The sequence below is a fragment of the Corapipo altera genome, unplaced genomic scaffold (genome assembly GCF_003945725.1).
Source record: "Corapipo altera isolate COAL_440 unplaced genomic scaffold, ASM394572v1 50, whole genome shotgun sequence".
Taxonomy (NCBI): Eukaryota; Metazoa; Chordata; class Aves; order Passeriformes; family Pipridae; genus Corapipo; species Corapipo altera.
Window position 1 is genome coordinate 13,355,490 of NW_020884889.1, and position 24,627 is coordinate 13,380,116.

The window sequence follows — 24,627 nt, forward strand, 5'->3', positions numbered from 1 at the left end:
GAAGAAAACTTCAAACCTGGCTGAAGCCAGATAAGATACATTAAAAAAATAGCTTTGTATCTTCCCAGCATCAATAAGAAATGTTTTCTGTGGTAGCCTTAAAAGACTTGAAGAAATTAGTTCTTTCTTCCCTTATCTTCTGCAACACTACAGCCAAAACAGTGGTAGCTCCATGGTGATTTGTGCAATGGAGTTTGTTTGTTTTTAGTGAAGTCATTCCTTTTTCTTCACATTTTCCTTTTCTGAAATCTTGGTACATTGTTTTTCCAAATTAGAAAATAAGAACCACTTGATTTATGTAAATACTGAAGAGTCAAAGTTTTTTGAGAGCGAAATGTTAAATACAATACTGTAAAAATATTGTTCCCTTAATTAAAGACTGTATGCTGCAAGGAGGATACAGACTCAAAGATCATTGTTTTGAGTGTTTGGATTTATATGGCTAAATTAAACAGGCTGGGTGCTGAGTGTTATAAGAGAGAAAGAAAACCATCCGTTTCCTTAGGTATGGTTACAGGCTTATGATTTCCTCTTCTCAAGCCACATTTCATTTTAGTTTCAGTATTACACAGAGCTATATTTGTTCTTCAAGAAGGGGGAACAAAATAATATTAGAGAGAGAAGTCCAGAGATTTTGCACTTCTTGGACTTTTTTGAAATTTGAAGTATAGAAATTGTCCTCTGAAAACACAATCTGTCACAAGTTAACAGGCAAAAGTACTTTAGGTTCACAAATTGTTATTGTCTGCAGCTTTGTTGTCATTTATAGACCTGCTGTTTCAGACTGCATAGGAGCAGTGTAGGATTTGGAGAGTCTTCATCTACTATTAATAAAGTTAAAACAACGTCAGATGTAATTGCTGCCTGACCATGTTTGTAGGGTTTCACAGTGAATTTTTTGCAAGTTACCTGTATGTACATGGAACAAGGTATAAAGACCTTTAAACTCTGTGTTGGGTATTTGCTGTTTTGTTATGTGGCAAAGGCTGCAGCAGTGCTTGTGAGGACTCGTCAAGTGAACGTGGAGTTGGGGACTGTTTCCACGTGACAATGCTTTTCTGATGATAGAAAAAAAAATACTGGCAAAATGTAGGTCAATACTTAAAGTGTTAACCTTTTCTAAGGTCTCGTTCTGCACTTGGACACACAAGATCCCACTGGGGACAGAGCTCTGGCTCTCACGCTCCACGAGCTCCGGAGCAGCGGAACCGCAGCAGGATCTCCACGGTCATCCAACCCCTGAGGCAGAACGCAGCTGAGGTCGTGGACCTCACGGTGGATGAGGATGGTAAGTGATGTGGTCAGAAAATCCTCCTGTGGCCTTCCTTGTAAAATTAAAATTTAGCCATTTCCAGTCTGTCTGTTACATCTAATTTTTCTTCCAAAGCTGCCTTGGGTGTGTGTCTGAGGGCTGACTCACCAGGCAGAAATTACAGAGCAGGTTGGAACTACTTCTTGAAAAATATGCTCTTACTTCAATACAACACTATAAATGGAAAACATGTTGTTGCCTATGCTTTGCAATAGTTACTGTTCTTTCAGGCCTTGGTGTAAAAATTAAAAAACAAAAAAAAACAAAAACCAACCCGAAACTAGTAAAGTGTGTTATGTTTCTGAAGCTGTAACCTTCCATTGTTCCCTAACATTAAAACCTGCTGGCACTACTAAGTCTATTGCTGAAAATCATAAGAGCAACTTCCAGGTATATTCAAAAAGTTGAGAGAAGGAAAAACTAAAGCTCATGTAGATTTTTGCACGTTTATTTTTTTGTGCATGGTGGTGGGTTTGGGGCTTTCTTGGGTTCATATTACTTTTAATGTTTTAACAGCAGTTTTGTCCTGTTGTGGTTCTGTCCCTGACTTCATCACAAGATCTAGTATTTGCAGTGTCTTATTCTTGAGGTTGACTTGATTTTTGGGGTGGGTTGGAGAGTTGGAAAGGCTTGGGAATAGTTTTGATTGGTTGATGGTTTTTAAGGGAGAGGCTGAGTTGGTTTACAGATTCTTTATGGATTTACTGTGAAATATCCCAGCTGAAAGGGTGTAGGCTTCTATTGCTTTACTCCTAAAACTCAAATTATAGAATTTAGTCTTAAATTCAGAAACCAAATTATTTTTAAAAATATTCTTACTGAATGAACTTTTACTTCTGCAGTGATATATTTAAGACTAGTTGTTTCTCCTGCTTCCTGGAGGAAATGACTTTCTACGATGAGTCTTCCAGGATTTCAGGAATATTATTTTTGGGTTTAGGTGTCAAACTTCACACATGAACTAGTGTAAAATGATAGAACTTCTGCCTTAACACTGTTATAAGGAAGCTGTGCAGTTTATCACAACTTTGCTGTCTTCTTCAAAGGTACAGGACTTAAAACTTTGCTTTCATGAGCATAAGGGTCGTATCCCCATCTGTCTTCCTGGATCAACGTCTGTGAAGTGTGTTAAGAAGTTGTTTCTCTTAGCTAATAGTTTGAGGTTGACCGAGCCCCCTGTTTTTTACTGGTTTTGTGGGGGAGAAGCAGAACTGTCTGTGTGGCTGATGGTGAGCCAGGCCCAGGCTGGCAGGGTGGCTGAGGCTGGTGGGAGCTGGGCATGGCTGACTGCAGGAGGGCACTCAGAGCTGTTGGCATTCAGACCAGAGCACTGTGTGATCACTGCTCCTTATGGACTATACATAGCCTATGTACTTGCTGATTTTTTTTTTTTCTGATTTTAAACATTAATACATTTCTCCACAAATGTTCTCCTGTAAATAAAATTAGTATGTTGAAATGCCACATTAAAAACCAAAGGAATTTAGATGTAGGTATCAGATCATGTTTTTTTAATGTGATGAGTTGGAAGACTTGCAAGAGTGAAGATATATTTATTCTTTTGCTCACTGAGTTGCTGATACTCCTACTAGATATAGATAGAAATCTTAAAAAGGAGTCATATTTTATTTTGAGACTTGGTGTAAGAAAAGTATTTGAAGTTTTTTGATGCTTTTTTTCCTCTGATATCCATGCAGACATTTTTACTAAAAAAACCTGAGCTGTTTCTGATAATCTTCCCTTTCATGGTATCTTTGTATTCCTAGTCGTGTCATTGCCTTGTCATGAACTGGAGAGAAATTTCAAACTTAGAGAAAAAGATTTTTTTCAGAACTAAATTAGAATTATGCCACCAAGTATAACTTTAAATTTTAACCTGATTACAATTACCTAGTAAAGGACAAGATTTATCAAGGCCAGAATTGAGAATTTCTTGTAAAATAATTCAAAAGCAGCAACAACAATGAAAAAAAAACAGCAGCTTTTACAGGTTAAGGAACATGAAAGGTTTTTTGTTTCACTAGAGCCGACAGTTGTGCCAACCACATCAGCTCGAGTGGAGCCGCAGGTCGTGAGTTCTGCTTCCAGTACCAGTACCAGTACCTCTACCTCAGAGCAGGCCTCTGATGCAGCTCCCACCATCTCCACCAGCCAGCCCTCTGCAGCTCCAGAGACGACTCCCAGTCTTCCCAGTGGCAGCACTGCTGGCACTTCAGCTGGAGGTACGGAAAAAGAGCTTTCTGAGCTGTTGTGTTGCTTCCGAGTGCAAAGGAGGTAGAGGAAGTTCATGACATCCTCTAGATCAAATGGCATTACTGCAACGTGACAGTAGTAAGTTGAGAGGACAGGAATCTGAAAAAGATCATTGATTTTTATGCAAAGATAAAGGAAATTGTGCTGGAGCTTTCTGCTTTTGCCTGTTGGAACGATTTGGTTATACGTAATGAATCACCTCCTGGCTTTCTGAGGAGATGGAATGTAGTTCACTGGGAATTCTCCCCTTGCACTGTGTTACAGAGATGGGGGGTTTTTAATGTGTTGTAAGGAAGTAAAGGATTTCTTGAACCTCCTGCTGTAGATCACTTCCTTGGGAGCACATTTATACAGACCTGTACTAGAGCTGGACATACAAGTAGCACTGATAACAGCACTGGAACAAGTGCCCTGTCTGCAGGTGAGGGACAAAAAACCTGGGCAGACCTCAGGAATTTGAGGTCTCTGCATATTAACTACAGGGAGAATCTTTTCTCCTTTCCCTGTTGATAACATGCCTTAAATTAGTGGAATAAGGCAAGTGTCAGTTCACGTCCTCCAGTGGTTCCCATGAGTACATTCCCTGAACCATTCAGTTTTGGTTCATTTCTCAGGCATAGCTTAATGTTATTTGTATCCAGTGTGTTTTGTTTTAGTCTAGATCTATTTTTCAGTTGGTTAATTATTTAATCATGAAGTACAGAGGGTGTTTTCCTATATTAAGGCACTGCTTTACAGTGATCAGCTTCACTAATTTCTTTCACTTGAATATGAATTTTCTTTGTCTTCAAGATGACATAAGAAGAACTGCATCTAATACAACACTGGAAACCGGCCCTCCGGCCATGCCGAGGTTACCATCCTGCTGCCCTCAGCATTCTCCTTGTGGAGGACCTTCACAGACTCACCATGCCTTGGGGCACCCACATACAAGCTGCTTTCAGCAGCACGGCCACCACTTCCAGCATCACCACCATCACCACCACAACCCCCACCCAGCTGTCCCGCTCTCTCCTTCGTTCAGTGACTCCAGCTGCCCTGTGGAAAGGCCTCCCCCCGTGCCTGCCCCGTGTGGAGCAAGCAGCAGTTCTGGCACCACGTACCATGAGCAGGCACGTTTCATTCTTGGGGCTCTCTCACAGTCACACCTTGTGACTTGGGATTTCAAGCTGTTACAGATGTGAGAGGATAGAATAGGGTGCTGAATTATAAATTATTCTCTTGCTCTGCATTGGGCGTTATAGAAGGGAACTTAAAAGGAGGATTTGAGGTATAATATAGGAATGCAAAAACCTGAAATTTTATAGAAAGTTACAATCTGACAGGTAATCGTTGACAGTAGACCTCTTGATGACTATGATAGTGACTATTTAAGGAAACCAAACATAAGTACTTTGAAATGACTCTGCCCATCACAGCAGTTTTGCAATGCAAATAATTGAGCTGCTTTGAGAGAACAAAAACATGAAGTCTAATGTTCTGTATATAAAAGGTATAAAAGAGTTGTGTCTCTAAAAGCATTGTTTTTTAAGGCTTTTTCAGTAACTAAATCACAGCTTTAAAACAATACAGTTATAGGAAAGAACAGAACTCTGCAATCTTAGTTTACAACATGCAGAACTATCAGTCTGGTTACTGTTTTGAGTGTAATACATTAGGCACAACTGAAATGCTAAAAGCAGGTTTTTCATCCAAATATTTCAGTGCACGTAGCTCCCATATACTTACTGATTTATCCATCAGGGGTTTGGTTGGTGTTTTTATGGTTTTGGTTGGTGTGGTTTGGTTGGTTGGTTTTTGTGAGGTTTTTTGTTTGGTTGGGTTTTTTTACAGAATCTATTGTAATGAATTTAGTCTCTCACCAGATGCGAGAACTTAGGAATAAGAAATGTTAACCACGTTTAAAGAATGTTCCAGAGTCAAGCCTTAAAACAGTTGCTTGTGATAGTAGTAATTTTTATTTTTTATAACGTCACGTTTGAATGTGACTTTGTTTTCAATGTCTGGAGAATTGCTTGAAAAAAGCTGGTTTGTTTGCGCAGCAGGCACTGCCAGTGGACTTAAGCAGCAGTGGTATAAGAAGTCATGGGAGTGGTGCTTTCCATGGAACGTCTGCTTTTGATCCCTGCTGTCCTGGTTCTTCATCCCGAACGACAATCTACGGGCACCAGGCTGGGGCTGGGCCGAGCCAGTCCCTGACCATAGACGGATATGGATCGAGCATCGTTGCTCAGCCACAGCCCCAACCTCCTCCTCAGGCATCGCTCTCCTCCTGTCGCCATTACATGCACTCTCCTTGTAAGTACTGATGGAACAGCTGCCCTGACAACATGGGAAAAACTCCTGCTGTCTGCTTGCACTCACCTTAGAACTGGCCTAGCAAAACTCATATTAAGAAATGTGTTTGTGTAGGGGATTTGAGCAGGATCAAGGATAAAGTTAAAATATATTCTTCTGAGTGACCATAATAACACTGAGAATTTAAAACTGTATCTACTATGAAAATATTTTTCATCTCCTTTGTATTCTAACAGTGGCTTTTTATTTAATTTTCCTTAGTTGGTCCCTTGTCCCATACCCCCAGTGAGTTTTGCTTTAGCAAACTCAGAGCGAAAACTCACTTGTTTGTGATTTGGTTTTTTGGGTTTTGTCTCTACAGAATAGTGAACTTGGAAAGGGGCAGGGATTGAACTTTTAAAGTTAAACAGCAAACATGAAGTAAAATTGGGAGGGGATTCTCCCCATTTACTCTATTCTCATGAGACTCCACTTGGAGTATTGCATCCAGATTTGGGCTCCTCAGCACAAGGACACAGACCTGTTGGAGCAAGGCTGGAGGAGGGCCATGAGGTTACTCAGAGGTCTGGAGCACCTCTGCTATGAGGACAGGCTGAGAGAGTTGGAGTTTTTCAACCTGGAGAAGAGAAGGCCCCAAGGCTGATCTTACTGCAGCCTTCCAGTGCCTAAAGGGGCTCCAAGAAAGCTGGAGAGGGACTTTGGACAAGGGCATGTAGTGGCAGGACAAGGGGGAATGGCTTCCAACTGAAAGAGTAATGTTATATTGGGTATAAGGAAGAAATTCTTCCCTGTGAGAGTGGTGAGCCCCTGGCACAGGTTGCCCAAAGAAGCTGTGGCTACCCTATCCCTGGCAGTGTTGAAAGACAAATTGGATGTGACTTTGACCAACCTGGTCTAGTGGAAGGTGTTCCTGCCCATGGGAGGTAAGTTGGAACAAGATGATCTTTAAGGTCCCTTCCAACCCAAACCATTCTATGTACGTTTCTCAGTGTGTATCACACTTTTTTTTTCTTTTTTTTTTTTTTTTGCCAACACTGGCAAACAGAATACTTTTGACTGCAGAAAATGTAGGGTTTTTTGTAGGGTATATTGCTAGAATCACTTTATTTAAAAATTGCATAAACACATGTCCCCATGTTGCCACTGTTTACACTAGTGTAATAATACTGAAGCACCTGTGTGAAGATACTTTTTAAAATAAATTTACTTCAAAACCTGCTACTGACCAAATAAAAAGCACCTGATGTTTTCATTGCAGATGCTTCCTTGACCAGACCTCTTCACCATCAAGCTTCTGCATGTCCTCACTCTCATGGAAATCCTCCTCCACAGCCACAACCTCCACCTCAAGTAGATTATGTTATCCCTCATCCAGTGCATCCCTTCCATCCTTCAATCTCCTCTCATGCATCTTCTCATCCTGTTCCACCTCCACCACCAACTCATCCTTTAGCCAATGCAGCTGCTCCAATCCCACAGCATCTTCCTGCAACACACCAGCCTATATCCCATCACATCCCTGCAACAGCACCTCCAGCACAGAGGCTACATCCTCATGAAGTGATCCAGAGGATGGAGGTCCAGAGAAGAAGGATGATGCAACACCCAACGTATGTCACAAATGTACTCAGAACAATATCTAAACATATAATTCATTCCCCTCAGGTTTGTAAAATGTTGCATGTGACTCTCAGACTGTTAATTGCATGGTTAGGAACTGTTAGTGTTAGACCATGGTGAGGAGTGTCTTTATGTACCGTCACAGTCACATGAGCATTAGGAGTGAACCTGCTCCGTTACATCTCCCAGTAGTGTCTCCAGGTAAGGCACCAGTGGGGCATGGAAGACAAGGGGACCCTGTGTTTCTTTTGTCCACTGCTCATCCTCTGAATAACAGGCAGGAATTCCTTTTCAAGCTTAACAGCCTGAAAGTGCATCATAAGCTCTGTTCAAACGTGTTCCTTGACAGCGTGTTTTGCCTTGAGATTCTTTTTATCTAACTAGTGCTTTAAAATTAAATGAACAATTTATCAAGGGGACTGTTTACCAAGTTTAATTCAGATTAGATACCTGCATGTCTTTCCTATGGCTTTATGTGTTTAGAAGAGGAGGAGGAGATTAATCACATTCACATGCAGATATTACACAATGTTGAGATGTAGCTTTGGTGATATTAAGACATGCTCCTGTTGTTGCTTAACTAGAGTCATTACACTAGTGTCAACACATACCAGGTCAGTAGTAGTAGCTTACTATTCAATCACATAGTAACTGAAGTTACTTTGATTCTGGAGATAACAACATGTTTAAATATCCAAGGGATTTTCAGGAATGAACTCTCTAGTTGTTGCTCCTAATTTTGTTATACAAATTTTACTCATAAGCAACTTAAAACACATTTAATGCTTGAAGAGAATTTTGCTTTAACTGCAACTTTTGAGGCAGTTTCCAAGTTATTTATAAAAATACCTATAGAGAGTAACTGCTCGCAAATGGCACATGACAGACTAGGCAGTGACTGTGAGACAGCAGGATATTTAAGAAAAAATAATAGCAGTAGCTATCTTGTCAGATCTGGAAATTTTCCAGTAGTTTGAGGATTGGAATTGCAGTTATTGACATTTCTTAGCCTTTCGTAGCATTTCCTTTCTATGTACAGAAATCGTAGTCAAATGTTGATAGTTTTTTTCTTGACATTCTCTCTGAAGTCACCAGTCCTGGGTCAGACAGTGGTGGTTTGCTCAGTGACATTTCTCCTCTGTAGTTCTGATTTGTAATCGGGTGGAATTGTTTTGCCCTTGGTCTTTCTATTCCCCTCTAATCCTCATACAAATTCCATGCAAAAATCAGTCTTGTAGGTGTCTTGGCCCAACCTCATATAAATCAGATTATACCCTGACAACCAGAAGCTTGTGCCTATTTGCTCTGTTATTGAGTACAGACTTAAGACTGCCAGCAGGCTTGTGCTTCCTTCAGTTCCATGGCCTGGAATCTCAAAGTGTTCTTAACCTGTTCTTTCACCCTTAGTTTCTACAAATAACATAAGGGATAGTCTAGCTGGTATTCCTTCTGTCTGACAATGTAGGAGCTTTTCAGGATTGGAGGTAGAGATTGGTTTGAGTCCCCTTCTCACTGTCATGGATCAAGTGTGGATACAACAGCTGGAACTTCTTAGGGTCTTGGAATCGGCCATAAAATGTGCAGAAGGCAGTGGATCAGGGTGCACTGCATTTGTCTGACATATGGGCTTTCTGTTTACTTTAAATCTCGTTACCCGCTTAATATAAAGACTGTGGGATGAACAACCAAAGAGTGTTACATTTATAAGTTATTTCTATAATTCAAATATGGGGTTTTTTATTAAAATGTGTTCTTCCAGATTTTTCCCCCGTAGTTACTTGATAAACTGAAGGGAGGTGAGACTAGAAGTAGGTTCTGCTGATAGTCCTGTTCCCGTGTTGATCTGTGCCATTGCAGAAAATGAACACTTCTCACATAATTTACACAGATTTCTCTGGAGAAGTGTCTCTCTGCAGTGATTACAATAGTGTGCTGTTAAGGGAATTTTTACCTCTCTAGACAGGTAAATTTACAAAATGTCTGGTCTGCTTTGACGGGTAGTTTAAGGTGGTAGCGAACCTCAAGAACATGCACTGCTTTTGGTAAAATCCAAGTTTCTAGCTTGAATAAAACCCCATCCTTTTTGCACAGAAAGCAATGGAAGGAAAATTACTAAGCCATTTCTTCTTGTGACTGAGAAGTGATAAAGTAACAAAAATCAGCCAGCAGGTTTTTTTTGAAGTTTGTTTTTTTTTTCCCAAATCCATAGTTTTTCTATACTAACTGGCATGGAAAAAAGCTGTGTGCTCTTATTACCTGAGCTATGACAGGTTTCAAGGAAAATGTCCTCTTATTAGTGTATTAAGTTTCCCCTAATTACTTTTGCTGGTATAGTTTTACTAGAAATAAACTGCAGCAGAGCTGTAAATGACTCTAAATCTGAATGTGGCTGTCATGTGGCCTTCTCTTTCCTACCTGCTGTTTGAGGTCAGCATTAAACACTTTGTCAGCCGTTGTGTCTGCTGAGTGAAGGACAGATCACTGCAACTGAAGCTGGCTTTGGTTTTGAATATGAAATCAATGTTATAATTAGTTTCTAACTTATACCTAAAGCTGAAATTAAAATACTGCATGGGGAGTTTCTTATTTTAAAGGCATTGCAGTAACTCAGTCTGTAACATTTTGGTTATAGATGTTGCTTTCTTGATATTAACAAATATGTGAAAATAACTGCTGCTGGTTTCTGTTGTTTAGACGTGCTCATGAGCGGCCTCCTCCACATCCTCACAGAATGCATCCCAATTATGGGCATGGGCATCACATTCATGTGCCTCAGACTATGTCTTCCCATCCTCGACAAGCTCCAGAGAGATCTGCCTGGTTAGTAATCAGACACTATTTGAGCTCTTTGGGACTGGGGACAGAAGGGCAGGATGTGCTGATCAGCACTGATAATGCTGGCTGGGATTTTAACACGTGCTGCATGCACCCGTAGCTTAAAATTTGTAGATGTTGATATGGCTTTGAAATACTGCTCTGAGTACTCAGTGTCTTAAATATATTTCTAGTGTTTTTAGAGGCTTGGATTTGAGGTGTGAACTAGTTTATTCTCTCTCCTCTTTGTTTGAACTTACTCAAAATTGCATCAGGCCCACTTATGAAGCATGCACTTAACTTCCACAATATATTTATTATTTTAAAAAAATATTTTGGACCCTTAGGGAAGAGCTGCATGCTTAGCAGCTGCTGTTCCCACAGCATGTGCTGCAGAGAAGGCTCCACAAGGATGATATTCCTGGGCACTACAAATGTGGAGTCACATCAACTAATTTCTCATAATAAATCTTCGCAGCTGTTTTAAAAAGAACTTTCACTTAGGGTAGGATGTCTTTAGTGAAGTTTAAACAAGGTTAGAAAAAAAAAAGATTCCTATGTAAACCTGTTATTGTAGCTGTACTGGGCTGTAGGTTTTCCAAAACAGTGGAATTGTACCTAGGAGGCAAGATGTACCTTTCCTGTAATGCCACTTTCATTCATGTGACAGGGAACTAGGAATTGAAGCTGGTGTGACTGCAGCTACTTACCCTCCAGGGCCTTTGCATCCTCACCTGGCCCACTACCACGCACCTCCTCGACTGCATCACTTGCAAATAGGGGCACTCCCTCTAATGGTAAGGACGTAGCTTATGAAAAATTATGGTCATTGCTCATTGTAATTTTGTTTGTCAGGAAAATTGGACATGTATACATCGCTGCAAAGTGCTTCAGCTGAAGAAAAGAATACTTTCACTGTGTCTGTCTGTGTGTTACTCCCAGCTAGGGAGCTTGAACCAGGCTCATTGTGTGATAAAACAGTACAGGACATTAATATTTCTAACTTCAGCTCCTGTAAAATGAAACATACTTGAATTAAATTGTCACTTGCATTGCAATGCATTGACCCTCTGCATCTGATTTTTAAAGTTCAGGTTCCTCTTTATTGAGTTTTGGATTGGTAAAGGTACCAACTTTTTCCAACCAGTGCATGAGAATTAGTCTGATGCTTTTTTTTAAGGTGTATATACAGCACAATTAGAATTCCGTCTAGAGATTTGATTGTTTTCAAATAATATTTGTTATTCATCAACCTAATTCTTTGTGATAAAGAATATAATTTTGTAGCATTAAGTCTTACTGAGCTGGTTTAAAAGTAAACTGGTGGGAGAAATGAACTCAACTCAAGAGAGGTTATAATTTACTAAAAAGATTACAATAGATACAATGATACAGAGAAAACTGATTTTTAACCCCCAAAGACAGATGTATAACCTATCACCCTGGGACAAGAACAGAACAGTGTTTGTTGGCCTCTGTGCTGAGCACCACATGGCCCCCTGGGTGCAAAATAAAAGGAAAGGAAACCTGTTGGTATGGATGATGGTCACAGTCCTGTCCAGAGTGGCAGTCACAGTCCTGTTGGAGTTCTGGTCCTTCTCTGGATCCAACAAGTGGTACCAGAAGTCCCAGGGCTAATAAGTCAACTATGGGATTTACTTCCATTATTGCTGTGAAGTTTCTAGAAACTTCAGAGTTCAGAGGATTCTTATATTACAGTGTGATGAGAAACTAGTTGTATTTTAACTTTAATTGGGGTATTCCTACAACTAAAATGTTACATGAGCAAGTAGTTGGGACCCCAGTGTTGATTGTCTTTTTAGTAGTAGAACAGGAGAAAGCTCTGATAGGAAACTTCTGAACTTTGTGTGATAAAATATTTTAGGGACTCCTGCCTTTCTGCTCAGTAGCTGCTGTTTCTAATTGGTAAAAGAGGCAGATGAAATAAGGTTCTTTAACTCTACAGCAATTTGTGCATATGTTTGTGTAGGGATATTCTAATACTTATAATGGTAATTCCTGAGTGTCTGAGCTGAAGCTGTTGGTATCTTGAGGCCTTGTACACGCTGTACTGACAGCATGTTTTATCATGAATAGACTGCTGTAAGCAGCACTTCCTCGAGTGTTTGGGATCTGGCTTGAACCTTGCTGAGATCAGATCAAGTTTTAGGACTTTGAAGTTGTGTTGAGTCTGTGACTAATTTTAGGTGTATTCAGATTACATGCACTAGGTGAAGACAAAGGCAGGTTCAAGCACTGCTAGAAGTTATATATGCAGTGAGTTCAAAGCATTACAAATGCCTTTTGATGATTCTCCCTCTTCTATGGCAAATAAAAGTCAAAGTTTTCATTTGCATGTACGTGAGAGTACAGTGGATATGTCAGCAAAATTGATTTTTAACAGAGAGCAAGTAGTGGAGTTTTTCATCTAACAAACTTAAAGTTCAACAGAAGTGCCATAAAAGGCAACAGATGAAGTGCAGCTGCCACCTTTTTGGGTTTTTTTCTGTGTAACTTCAGGAATAGGGATGGGGGAGGAGAGGCTGAACTGTGGGTAAGAGTCCCTCTGTTAAGTGGTTAATGTTCTGAGGAGGGCTTTCTTCTCTCTGTAAGTACAGAGAGTACTAAGTAGAAATTTCCAATTTCCAGTCATTAGTGATGTTTTTGATGCAGATGTCATAAACTGCTGCTGTTCATTTAGTTCATTTGTTTGTTTTGAGAGGGGGTTGTCTTCTAAAGTAATTGATGCAGTCACTCAAAAATTTGCTTAGTGTTGAGTCCACTTTCTGAAATGCCACACAGCCCTGTTGGCAGTATGCGTTTCTCCTGTGGAGTCATAAAACCCCTTCAGACTACTGCCAGACTGTAAAGGGCATAATGGATTATTTGGGCTTTAATGACATTAGGATTCTGATATATCAGTTTCTGATTTAAGTTAACTTGATCTTCATCTACTCAGTGCTGGAATGTAGACTGCAGTTGTAATCCTCAGGGGGACAAAGTGATAAAGATATGTGAGGGAAGATAATCAGTATTCAGCAGCTTTGACAGACCAAATAGAGGGTGAGGGAAACAAAATCTCCTTTCCTACTAGCTTGGGTGAAGAAACTTTTACCTGTTTAAGTGTTGCTTCTGGAGGAGTCCTAGATTAAAAGCAGTTAGGAAGAGCTTGCTTCATATCTGTGTAGACAAGGGCCAGGCTGTTCCCTTCCTGGATTTAACACAATTACTTTGAGTGTGACCCTGGCTTAGAGTAGTTTGTGTTCCACTTGTTACTGTTTTAATGTTGTGTGTGTGCTGAGGAAAGATCTGTCAGATGAATTCCATTGTGGACAAATATCCCTTCTGCTAAACTGATCACTTTTAGGAAGACTCAAGTGAGGATCAGTGCATGGCATAACTAATGAAACAGCAGACAGTAGGGACACAGGAGACCAAAGCTTTTTGTCTGTTCTCTCTGTTCTTCCCTGATGCCAGTGTTTGTTGTTAGAAGCCACTTCAATTTCTGTTTAGTCTGAATGCCTTCGGCTGCTTTTTTGGCACTGTTGATGAAAGACTTTTTGCCCTGCACCAGTTACTACATCTGGGGGGACAGGATGGCAGTTTCTGTAATTTAATAAGCTGACATAGGTGTTAGAAGGAACATGACTTTTTCATAGTGAACTACATACCAGCCTTAATTGTGATTACCATAGATACAATCTACAATTTTCAGATCATATTATGGTTAGTAGTGGGAGGTGGTGATGGGTCGTGTTTTGTGGTTGTTTTTTTTTTTGGTTTTGTTTCTGTTTTATTAAATATATCTTAAATATGGAAGCTATCTACATGATTCTGAAATTGTTTCAACTACCTGTTAAGCAAAGAATTAGCATACAGGGTATGCTGTTCCAGCCTCTTGATTCCAGCTTCTTCTGCCTTTTTGAACAGTATCCTGTTGAATGGGAATTTCAGAGGTGGGGAGTGTGGAAGGGGAATTATTTGGCCTTTGTAGTTCGCTAGTATGGTGTAATAAATCTCTCTACAGTTGGTGCAAGCCTTGAGAAGACTCCTTAATTTTTATCCGTGAACCTCGACTACAGCTTGTAGGTCAGAGGGAGTTGTTTGAATCATAATTTAAAAAAAAAAAAACAACAAAAAAACCATAAAACCCCCCTCACCCCAAAAAACTGAATGAAAACAAAAAAAAACCAAATAAAAACAACAACAAAAAAACCCCAAACAAACCTAAAATTTAACCTCTCTCAGGTGTTACACATCCAGTTTTCAATATATGCTGTGCCCCTTTTTTCTTCTGTTGCAGAGCCTGACTGTTCTGTTCCTTTACCTGCTGAATGATTCAGAGTGGTTGAGGCCATCTTTACACTTAGTTGTAATAATTAGGAGGGGTTTGGAGGTACAGGACAGTAGGTCCCAGCACATTATGGTAGATGTGGGCTGGTCAGAATAATATTGCTCAGAGTGTAGACATGCAGGTGTTGCAGCTCTAAGAGATGCAACTGTTCTGTGCCAAAAAAGCAAACAAAGTCCTGTAAAATATCTGAACACTTAAAGCTGTAACTTGGTGTAGTAATAGTAGTTAAAAATGAACTTTAGATTAGCCTTGAATAGCTGCATCAAATACAATTGCATTTTTTGAGAAAACGGACTTTGGTCATGCAGCTTCTATTTCTTTTCTTAATATAAACATGAATTACTGTTCTTTGGGGGTTTTTTAGAATATAGGCTTTTGAAGAGGCTCATTTTATGTTCCCCTCAGACACGGGTACAGCTGGGTTTTATCTATGCAGCAGGTGTTACTTATTCCTTTATACAGTGTCTCTCTATGAAAACTGCAGCTTTTCCTTGTTCAAATTTGACTTAAGACATTAAATGATTGGCTTTACTTCTTTTTGAGTGTTGATAGTAGCTGAGCAGTGAACTGAATAAGCTTACTGTTGGAAGTTGTTTTAATATATATGAAGATGACATTTAATATGAACCACAGAATAGAAGGTTGGGATGGACAAGTTAAATAGTACCAGACAGAGGAAGAACCTCTCCACTGACTGTGGCAAGTGAAAAGCAGAAATATCCTGCAAAGATAGAGGGTAGCAGGGAAGAAAACCTCCCCTGCAGTTTAGCTGTTTCAAACTATCTCAGAATGTTTGTGTTGTAAACGGCTCAGACTTGGCCTTGGATTTTTTTAGTTGCTGCAGATTTTTGCGATCATGGGAAGTGTCAATAGAAAGTGCAAAACCAGAAACAGATGATACTTGTTCTACAGGAAAAAACTCACGCTGAAATTTGTAGGTCCAGAGTATATTGCTTTAAAAAATATATATATTATTTTGACTGTATCCAAAAGAATATATATAAGCCCTTTATGCAGACTGGCATTGCCTTTAACTACTTACATTCTTCCTTAGCTTTAAACTTTTCCTTTTTTCTTATGTTCAATATGAAAACTTACTGAAAATAAACTTAATTTGTGTGTGAAACTGTTTCAAGAGAGCTGAAATATTTTTGCATTTGAAGCTTGATGGTAATTGTGAAAAATACTTCAGTAAGTCTGTTCTTAGTTGGGCATTATTGATAGTTCTCTCTTGCCCATCTCTTCTCCATCGTGTATCACAAATGTACTCAATTAAAATCTCGCTGTATTAGCAGACAGTTTATTCTGCAGGTGTAAAACAACTGGGCTTTTTCTTACAGAGATGTTTTTTTCAAAGTAGTGTTTTACTTGGCCAGAAGTACAAGCTGTACTCTGAGGATATTTTATAAAAAAGCCTGTACACAATGTATGTTCAGATTATTTTGCAGAGTTGTTATGCCATCCCCATCAGCATAATATGAGGACCTGTTTATCAGCATGAAAATATATCATCCCACATGATATTTCTGTTGTCTGAGTTCAGTAGTTTGCTGTGGTATGTGCTCGGAGAAATTCCTGGGTTTGCAGTGTTGAAATTAAATTTAGTAGGTTTCTTAAATAGTCTCCAGTAGCAGAATTTGTTCCAAATAGGAGACCTGTCCAGGTGCATATCACTGCAATTGGCAAACTGTGACTGGTGAGGCAATTGGAACTGTAATTACTGTAATTGGAACAGAATTACACAATACACCCAGGACTTTGCAGCTCCTGTAATGGTGCAGTATCTGCACTGTCACATGCATTTCTTTCCAAAGGATTGTTTTCAAATCCTGGTCAGTACAAAAAGCAGGAAGTGAAAATCACTTCTGAGACTTGGGTTAATTTTTGTCAGGACCTTCCCTTCCTCTGAGTGGTGGCAATCGATTCACAATGTAATAACAGGCAATAGAAACTTCCAAATGATGCCAGACAGGTCTATGCCCAGTAAAAACCTGGGACAGTAAATATGTTCATAGTGTGAATGAGTGACCCAGTTATTTAAATGTGTTTTCTGTAATTGGAAGCCGAAGTAGAATTACACACCTAAATACAGCATGAATCGTAAATCACTGATTATCTGAGACAGATTTCTCACAATGTAGTTTTTACAAATTAGAATATTTTTAATTCACTGCCCCAGACTTCCTTTGTTACAGCCACAGTTTGTACTGTCAAACAGTAAGATCTATGACACCAACAGATACTACTTACAGGAAATGTTTAGATATGTGCACAAATATGCATCCTCAGTTTCTATACCTCTGATTTGTTGTAACTTAATACTGGTGTTGTGGCTCTATTTGTGGCTCCTGATTGGCACTGTGAGGTGGTCATTTAACAAGCACCATGTAAACTGCTTTAAAATAATCAGATTCTATGTTTCTTTTGTGGAAAAAAATATTTAGGGCAGAGAAATCTTTTTTATCCCTGTCGGCTTTTAGTTGCAGTACTGGATTTGAAAACTACAGAAAGGTAGCTTACTGGGCTGTTATGTGCTGTGAGTAGCTTTGTGTAGGCCTGTGCTTTTTCATAATGCATTCATTCAGTTTTACACCTTCATATATGTTAAGCTTCACAGTGTCTGCTGGAAAGAAGAAAAGCCACACGTGAATACCAGACTTCGTGAATAATATCTGGGATATTTGACTTGCTGGCAGCCTCATAAGATGAATTTTGAGCTGTCATAAACAGCAGCAGAGACATTATCAGCTGATAGCATGGAAAGGAAGATAGTTCTCAAGTACTTCATGTTATTTCCTCATGAAGTGCTGCTTACAGTGCTCACAGTGCTCATATTGATGTGCTCTGTGAGATTAAGTAAAGTGAATCTGCTGATCATTTGGGTTTGGGGTTTTTTTCACCTGTTCATTAAAAATTGCTACTGGTATGTTTCTGGCAAAAAGTCAATCCCATTATTCACTCATCCTGCTGGGGTGCAAATGGAGTGCAGAAACCCTGCTGTGAAGGGGTCCCTGATATATTAACTACCTTTCAGGTTTCCTGTATGAAAGTGCTGGTGGGATATAGCACTGGACACTGATATTGTGTTCACTGTTTATATCTCTTAATATGCAAGGAAGTCAGTGGATGCTTGAATGTGGAGTGCATTCAGAGTTACCTATGACTTTAGATGAGAGTTTTGAGTGTTAATTATCTGCCTCTAATTTTGAAGTGTGTCTGAAGATGTTCTGTTGTTTTGGGTAAGATAAGTATTTTGGCTGTTTTTTTCAGTCTCAGTATTAGCCTTATTTCTTCCGTGGTACTAAAAACTTAAATTTGTGAATCTGTAGCAAGTCCTTTTCATAACTTCATGTGTAGCTGCTAGGTGTTCTGTTTACAGAAACAGGTAGATATTTTTGGTGGTTTATACAATGTAGTTTGAGGTTTTGAGACTTGGGAATTGAGTCCAAGCAATATGTAATGCAGATGAGGAGAGATGACAATAGAGGATCTGGTCTCACTTCTGTTTTGCTCCTGGTTATGTTTAGAGGGCTCAGAGTGGTGTTTGTGTTGTGCTTTCAGTTGGAATTGTTTGCTCAGGCTGAGGAGTATAAATAATAAGCAAGTCAATGAAAGCAAAAGGATCATAAATTTTGTGAAGTGAACAGTAAAATACTGAGACTGTTCTGAATAGGTTTAACTGAACATCTGCTGTTTGAATAGGTACCAGACATGGCGGGCTACCCTCACATCCGTTACATTTCATCGGGATTGGATGGAACATCATTCAGAGGCCCTTTCAGGGGCAATTTTGAGGTTTGTAATAGAAAAAACTAGATAAATGTCAAAATGTGTCATGAGGGAAATGGGGAGGGTGTATGGTAGAGCTAGTCTTATATGTAGATGTAAAAGAATCCTAAAGAAAATACCCTTTATTTCGGGAATGCCCTCACCATGGTGAACTGGAACAAAAGCACCTTGAACAGTGGGTCAGTCAGAGGAGCCCTGGACAATGCAGGGTTAGGTGGTTATTAACTGACAGGACATCTCGCTCTGCCCTCCACCCAGTAGCAGGATGGAGAATTCACATGATATACTGGTAGAAGGTAGTGCTGTCTCTGAATAACTGTGCCAGGATCCTTCTAGCAGGGCTGAAACTTGGCCACTGTAACAGTGCTGTCCTGTTATGTAGTGCAGGAGCTGAAACGGAGTGAAGAAAATAAAACAGGAGAAAACAAAAGGTATCAGATGCAGAGAGTTAATGACCTAGTCCACTGAAAACCTCTTCAGTGACATCTCATGCTTCCAATAAACTCATTGCTGGAGAAAAATAAATCAGTCATTATATTGCAACTTAAGCAACTTTTTTTTATTCTTCTAAGCCTTAATGACTGTTAGTAACTAAATATTTACATAGTGTATTTTAATTGCATTTTCCTCATTAGACACAAAAGTACACGTGAACATACTGATAACCATTCCTAGCTGACAAAAAAATTCTAATATTTTAGTAGTAAAATAGTGTTTCCCTATAACTTGAAATACCAGGCAGTGTTGTGGGGGTTTTTCTACAGAAGCCCATCACTTTTCCCACACAACATGCTTTTTTTGGCTTTGCCTGTATTTGAGTAAGTTGGGAAATAAGAGTTTGTCATTCTAAAATTGGAAATGGGTTAAAATAAAATTTAGTATTTACTCAAGGTAGTTGAAATAATAGTTTTTACACTGTTTATTCCTTCATGATTTTTAGGAGCTGATTCACTTGGAGGAACGATTAGGCAACGTTAATCGTGGAGCAACACAGGGAACTATAGAAAGATGCACATATCCACATAAATACAAAAAGGTGAGGATTTCTCAAACTGTGGCCTGTCTCTAATAGTTCTTTGAGCATGTAATAATGGTTATGGTTAGCTTAAGCCTGCAGAAATGTCAGCTTCAGGGAGTGCATGTTTTTCTCTATCTTGAAGTTTCAAGGATTGTAAGCAAAGCTTGCAATGCCACTTCTTTCCCAAGGAAAATTTAAAATTTGTTCCTTAGATAAAGAGCTGCTGTAATGTGATAAACAAAAGTGGTTTGATATGATTAACTTGTCCAGCAGTTATGAGAACCCTTGTGAACAACGAAATAACTACTGGTAATAGCAAAATTGTCAACAGATTTCAATGAGAACACATAAAATACGTTAAGACTTTATTTTTTGCAATAAATTGTTGCTGTACCTGCTTGGTATGTATCAATTTAACCCTTGCTCTGATTACATTACTGGGACAGTGGGAAGGTTTGAATCTGGTACACAATTTTGAGAACTGAGATTGTCTCTCAATTGGAGTTTAGTATATGATAATATAGAATCCCATTCACATTGACATAGTTCTTTCACACTTGATAAATAGTGACTTAAGATACTGGGCTTGAAAGGATTTTTTTTTTTCTCTACATGAATGAAATTAAGATATTTATACATAGACAGTAAATAAAAGAAGTGGTTGCAGCCATATGAAATGAATATATTCACAGTCCTGCAGACTTCTATAATTAACAATAAAATGTCTAAGTTTTGCTCCAGATGCTGGTTCTTGATTCATTTCGGTTCAAATACATGTGAATAAATATTTCAAAATGTTTTCATAGAAATATGTGTTGAATATGTATCAAAAAACAGATTTTACTCAGTTTGTCAATAATGTCATCTCTACTAATAAGGTAACAACTGATTGGTTCTCACAGAGGAAACTGCACTGCAAACAAGATGCGGAGGAAGGAACAGAAGAAGACACAGAGGAAAAGTGTACCATCTGTTTGTCTATATTGGAGGAAGGTGAAGACGTCAGGTAAATAACACTGAATATCAGAATGTGATGTTAAATGTTCTGGCTTCGACACCACAGTCAAATATGGCACACTTGCAGGACTGCCTGGGTGAACAGTTACCATTAAATAATGTCTGTTGTTGAACTAATGAAATAAAACAAGTTGCAACTGAAAACACACATTGTTAAGTCTGCCTTGTCTTTAGGTAGAATGTAGGTTATTTTATTAGTTTTTCATAAGTTGACTGCCTGTGTTATGAGCCCAAGCTGATACCCTGAATTAATCACAGCTGTCACTTCTAGTTTTTCTGGAGTTATGCTACTTAAGCTATAACAGATTTCAGTCAGTCTAATACAGTGGAATCCAGTTGATGCTTGACTTCATTGCCCATATCCATTTCTTCTTGGAACTAGACAGAGTGAAGGTTCAACTGGAAAGGCTGTGAAACTTTTGGGAAAGCATGGACCTGCAGAAAGAACAGCCCCGAGTAGCAAAAGCCAGGTTGTGTTTTTGCCGTGTGTGTGGATGTGGAAATGCTGCACTAACACCCTTGTTTCTCTGTTCTGGTGACAGGCGCCTTCCGTGTATGCACCTTTTCCACCAAGTCTGTGTAGATCAGTGGTTGATTACTAACAAGAAGTGCCCCATTTGCAGAGTGGACATTGAGGCTCAGCTGCCCAGTGAAAGTTGACACTGCTTTCCAGAACTCTTGTCCTCCCGCTCGCTCCCTCTCATCCCTCCTGGTACTGCAGTCAACCAAAGATGGCATGACTTACCTGCGCAGATTTGGAACATTGAACCTTAGAGTGCTGGCTCTGCTACATGGTACAACTAATGCTAGACCTACAGTTTATTGTAGAAGACAGTTGAGTTTCAGTGTATTTATAATTTTTTAAAAATTTATTATTTTTTTTTTTTTAGGTTTTACATTTTTTTTTCTTTCAATTCATTACTGTATTTTTGCATGGTTCCTTGTATTGCATTTGTTTGCACATATTATGGGCTTTGTGACCCCAAACTTGCAGGCAAGATTAGCTGCTTTAGTAAGTAGAATTGTGTGGTCTCTTTCTTTTGGTTTGTTTTATGTAGTACCAAGCTTTGAAAGTATGATTTCACTCATTACTAACCTCGAATTCCTTAATTTAATCAATCATATATTTTAGTTTAAATGTATAAAGATCATCTAGAAAAGGATAATATTATGTATTGAGACATTCCTTAATTAGGAAAAAATGGCTGCTGTATATTTACAATATCAGTTCTGAGTCAAATAACATCCTTAATACTGGGAACAGAATATGGACTATATTCAGTTTGACTGATACATATAGCATACTCATCACCAGAGTTTTTGTCTGATCAGATTTTTGTGTTTGTTTTTAAAATTTCAGCACAATGCAGATATATTTGAATGTCAATATTAAACATTTAGACTGCTGTTCAGATTGTATTTATCATTTTCTTCTATGTCTAGAAATTTGAATCCCTAACTTAAATATATGCTGCTGTGAAACAGCTCTAGTGAACACTAAATGTTGATTTCAGTTAGCTGGATTGTAGATACTTGCAGATTGAAAGACTTATTAGGGAAATGGAAAAGGAGCTTAGAATCTGTTTGGTCTTCTGCTAACTTAAGTTGAAGTATCTGCGCACATTGAGGGTTGTTTTTTTTTCTTTTGTTTTTGGTTTTTTTTTTCCTTTTTGTTGTTGTTGCTGTTTGGGTTTTGTTGTTGGTTTGTGGTTTTTTTTTTTTAATATAAAACCATTCAGTAAGGACTTAAAGCTGCAGGGTTTTTGTTTGGGTTTATATACATGCATTCATAGAATTTCTAAGGATTCCAGGCGTGTCTTGGGATTTTTATTAGATTTAAAGTTAATAAAGTTAGCTAAATCCACTTGTCTCTTGTTTTTATTTTTCATTAGTAAATTGAAAGCCTGTAAATTTCTGTAGAAACTGAGACACAAATTATGTGGTTACCTAGTTTTTGCCTTGATCATAGATTCCCTCTTTATAAATTACCAACAGTCCATCACTGATTGAAGTATTTTCTATAGTTAAGATTTGCTGCATAATATAGTATATAGAATTAAGTTATAATGTACTAACGTTTTGCCTTTGGAGGAGGTTTTAATCCACTTCGGGATCCAAGTTGCTTATCAACATTCTTTCACGTATAATAGATTATAGTTTATTTAAATGTGCTCGACATTGCAAAATGCAAATGTGCAAAAACATTGGGACAGTATTACTGTCACTTTGGAAAAGATGTTCCTCGGGGATCATAGATAAACATGTCAATTAGCTTGCATTAAGCCACCTGCTTTGTAAGTGGATTGAATAATAAATACCTTCAGTTTCTCTTGTCTTTGTCTTTCATAATCAGATGATGTGTACAATGGTTTACAGTAAATCTAGAAGACGAACTGTTATGTTTACACTAAAAAACATTTATAAATATTACCATATCTAATTTGATGCCTGTTTCTGTGTGGTTCAAGCAGCTTCCTTTTTTTTTTTTTTTTTTTGGCTGGCAACAAACTTAACACCTCTGGCACTGAGGCTTTAAGTGTGTGATAAATGGACCTTCTCAAGCTTCATTGTGTTGCTAGAACTGAACTTAAAACCACTTTTGCGCTTGTAAATGGGGGATGAGGGAGAGAGGCAGCCCAGGATCTGACTGCTGCAAACCCTCCCGTGGGTTTCTGCTACAGCTTTTGAACATGGTGGCTGTAGGAAATTCAGAGTGACTGGAGTTGGAGCTGCCTTGCTAAAAATGAATAAAAGTAGCTGGAAGGACTGAACAGACACTTTCTGTTTTCCAGTGACTGAAAAGAAGGGAAGTTAGTTGACCACTATTGTTTGAGGACTGATGATATTTACTTCTAAAAGTTTCCAAGAAGGTACTTGAGAGACATGGGACAAAAAACCCAGGGCCTCTAAAATAATAGACGCCGGGTATCTGATAGAATCTATTTTGGCTTTGTTACAGGACAAAGAAGCACAGGTTTGGGGGATTTTTTCTTTTTTTCATTTTCTTTTTTTTTTTTTTTTTTGGAAATATTTTATGGATCTGATTTGAGTACCTGGTACTAGAGGTATTTTAGTGGTCCATGATTTGATTTGTTTTATAACAGCTACTGATACTGTCTTGCTTTTAAATGTATGCATAACATTGTAATGTGATGTTGAACACTTTTGTCAGGAATCACAGTATTCTGATCTTAATGCTATTGCAGGGGCTAAAAAGCTGCAGCTTACTTCTGTTCCAGAAGGTTGTGACTTAACCGTAATTTAAGAGAAGGAGAAAGATTAGGCTTTTCATTTTGAAAATTTCCACCACTTACTGTGCTTTATATGCTTAGATGCATTGCCTTAAGTTTTCTGCAGCATCTTTGACTTTGAAGATAAGATTCTCAACAGTATGCATCAAATTACTTTTCATATAAAACTCCATTGTCAAAAGAAATCCTTTTGTATGCAATAAATAAAATGTTAGACTGGTATCATTCAAAATCTGTTTCTTATGCAAGTTTTTTTTTTTCCTTTGTCTCCTCTTGGTCCATAAACATTCCTTTGGGTACATGTATTAAGTGTTATGGGTACTAACTGAGGAAGAAGTTACCTCAGTGAAGGATCGACGTTTAGCTGCAATTAATTATGTGGATAAGCAGTCATCTGGAACTTTGGAATTCAAAGCCAATTTGGGGGGATTGCATAAGAATTGTAATTAGACTTTTCAGTCAGTTTAGGCAACTATTGTAGTGTTCAAGTCTCTGAATCTCGGGACTCGTTATTAAATTAACTTAGTGAAATTTAAAGTAAAAGCTGTAAGATGCAGCTCTTTGGACTGGTTTCCTGCAGGGCATTGTGTGAAGCTGCTCCTTTGAACGAGGTCGGTCTGCTCTGGGTGGTCCCGCTGGTCCTGCAGTGCTGCCACCCATAATAACCTCGATGCGAAGCGCAGGTGCCTCCACTGCTTCGCGGGCCTCTCCCCAGCTGTACACGGCTGTTACCTGGCCGTTCCCCGCAGTGCCGCAGCTTTTGGGGTTAAAACGTCCTTTTTTGGGACCGTGGGCTGGGCCGATCCCCGAGGGCGGGGCCGCCCTCCCCTTCAGGGCCTGGAACCGGAAACGGCTCGGGCCGTTTCCTGCTGGGGCGGAGCCTGGTCAGGCGGGCCAATGG

General features: G+C 38.9%; 1 protein-coding gene across 10 annotated transcripts in view; it reads left to right on the plus strand.

The window, feature by feature from the left end:
* Positions 1-23,958, plus strand: part of RNF111 (ring finger protein 111) — a 54,994-nt gene extending 31,036 nt beyond the window's left edge. For 6 of the 10 annotated variants that reach the window (XM_027644450.1, XM_027644445.1, XM_027644440.1 and 3 more), the window contains 11 exons: positions 1,125-1,288; positions 3,337-3,534; positions 4,358-4,677; positions 5,608-5,863; positions 7,122-7,473; positions 10,178-10,303; positions 10,968-11,094; positions 18,354-18,446; positions 19,381-19,476; positions 20,337-20,464; positions 21,018-23,958. In XM_027644450.1, coding sequence (XP_027500251.1) covers positions 1,125-1,288; positions 3,337-3,534; positions 4,358-4,677; positions 5,608-5,863; positions 7,122-7,473; positions 10,178-10,303; positions 10,968-11,094; positions 18,354-18,446; positions 19,381-19,476; positions 20,337-20,464; positions 21,018-21,135 — 1,978 coding nt within the window. In that variant the 3' untranslated portion in view covers positions 21,136-23,958. The remainder of the gene's footprint in view (positions 1-1,124; positions 1,289-3,336; positions 3,535-4,357; positions 4,678-5,607; positions 5,864-7,121; positions 7,474-10,177; positions 10,304-10,967; positions 11,095-18,353; positions 18,447-19,380; positions 19,477-20,336; positions 20,465-21,017) is intronic. The other 4 variants (XM_027644442.1, XM_027644441.1, XM_027644443.1 and 1 more) reach the window with 4 other exon arrangements.
* The last annotated feature ends 669 nt before the right edge of the window (positions 23,959-24,627 follow it).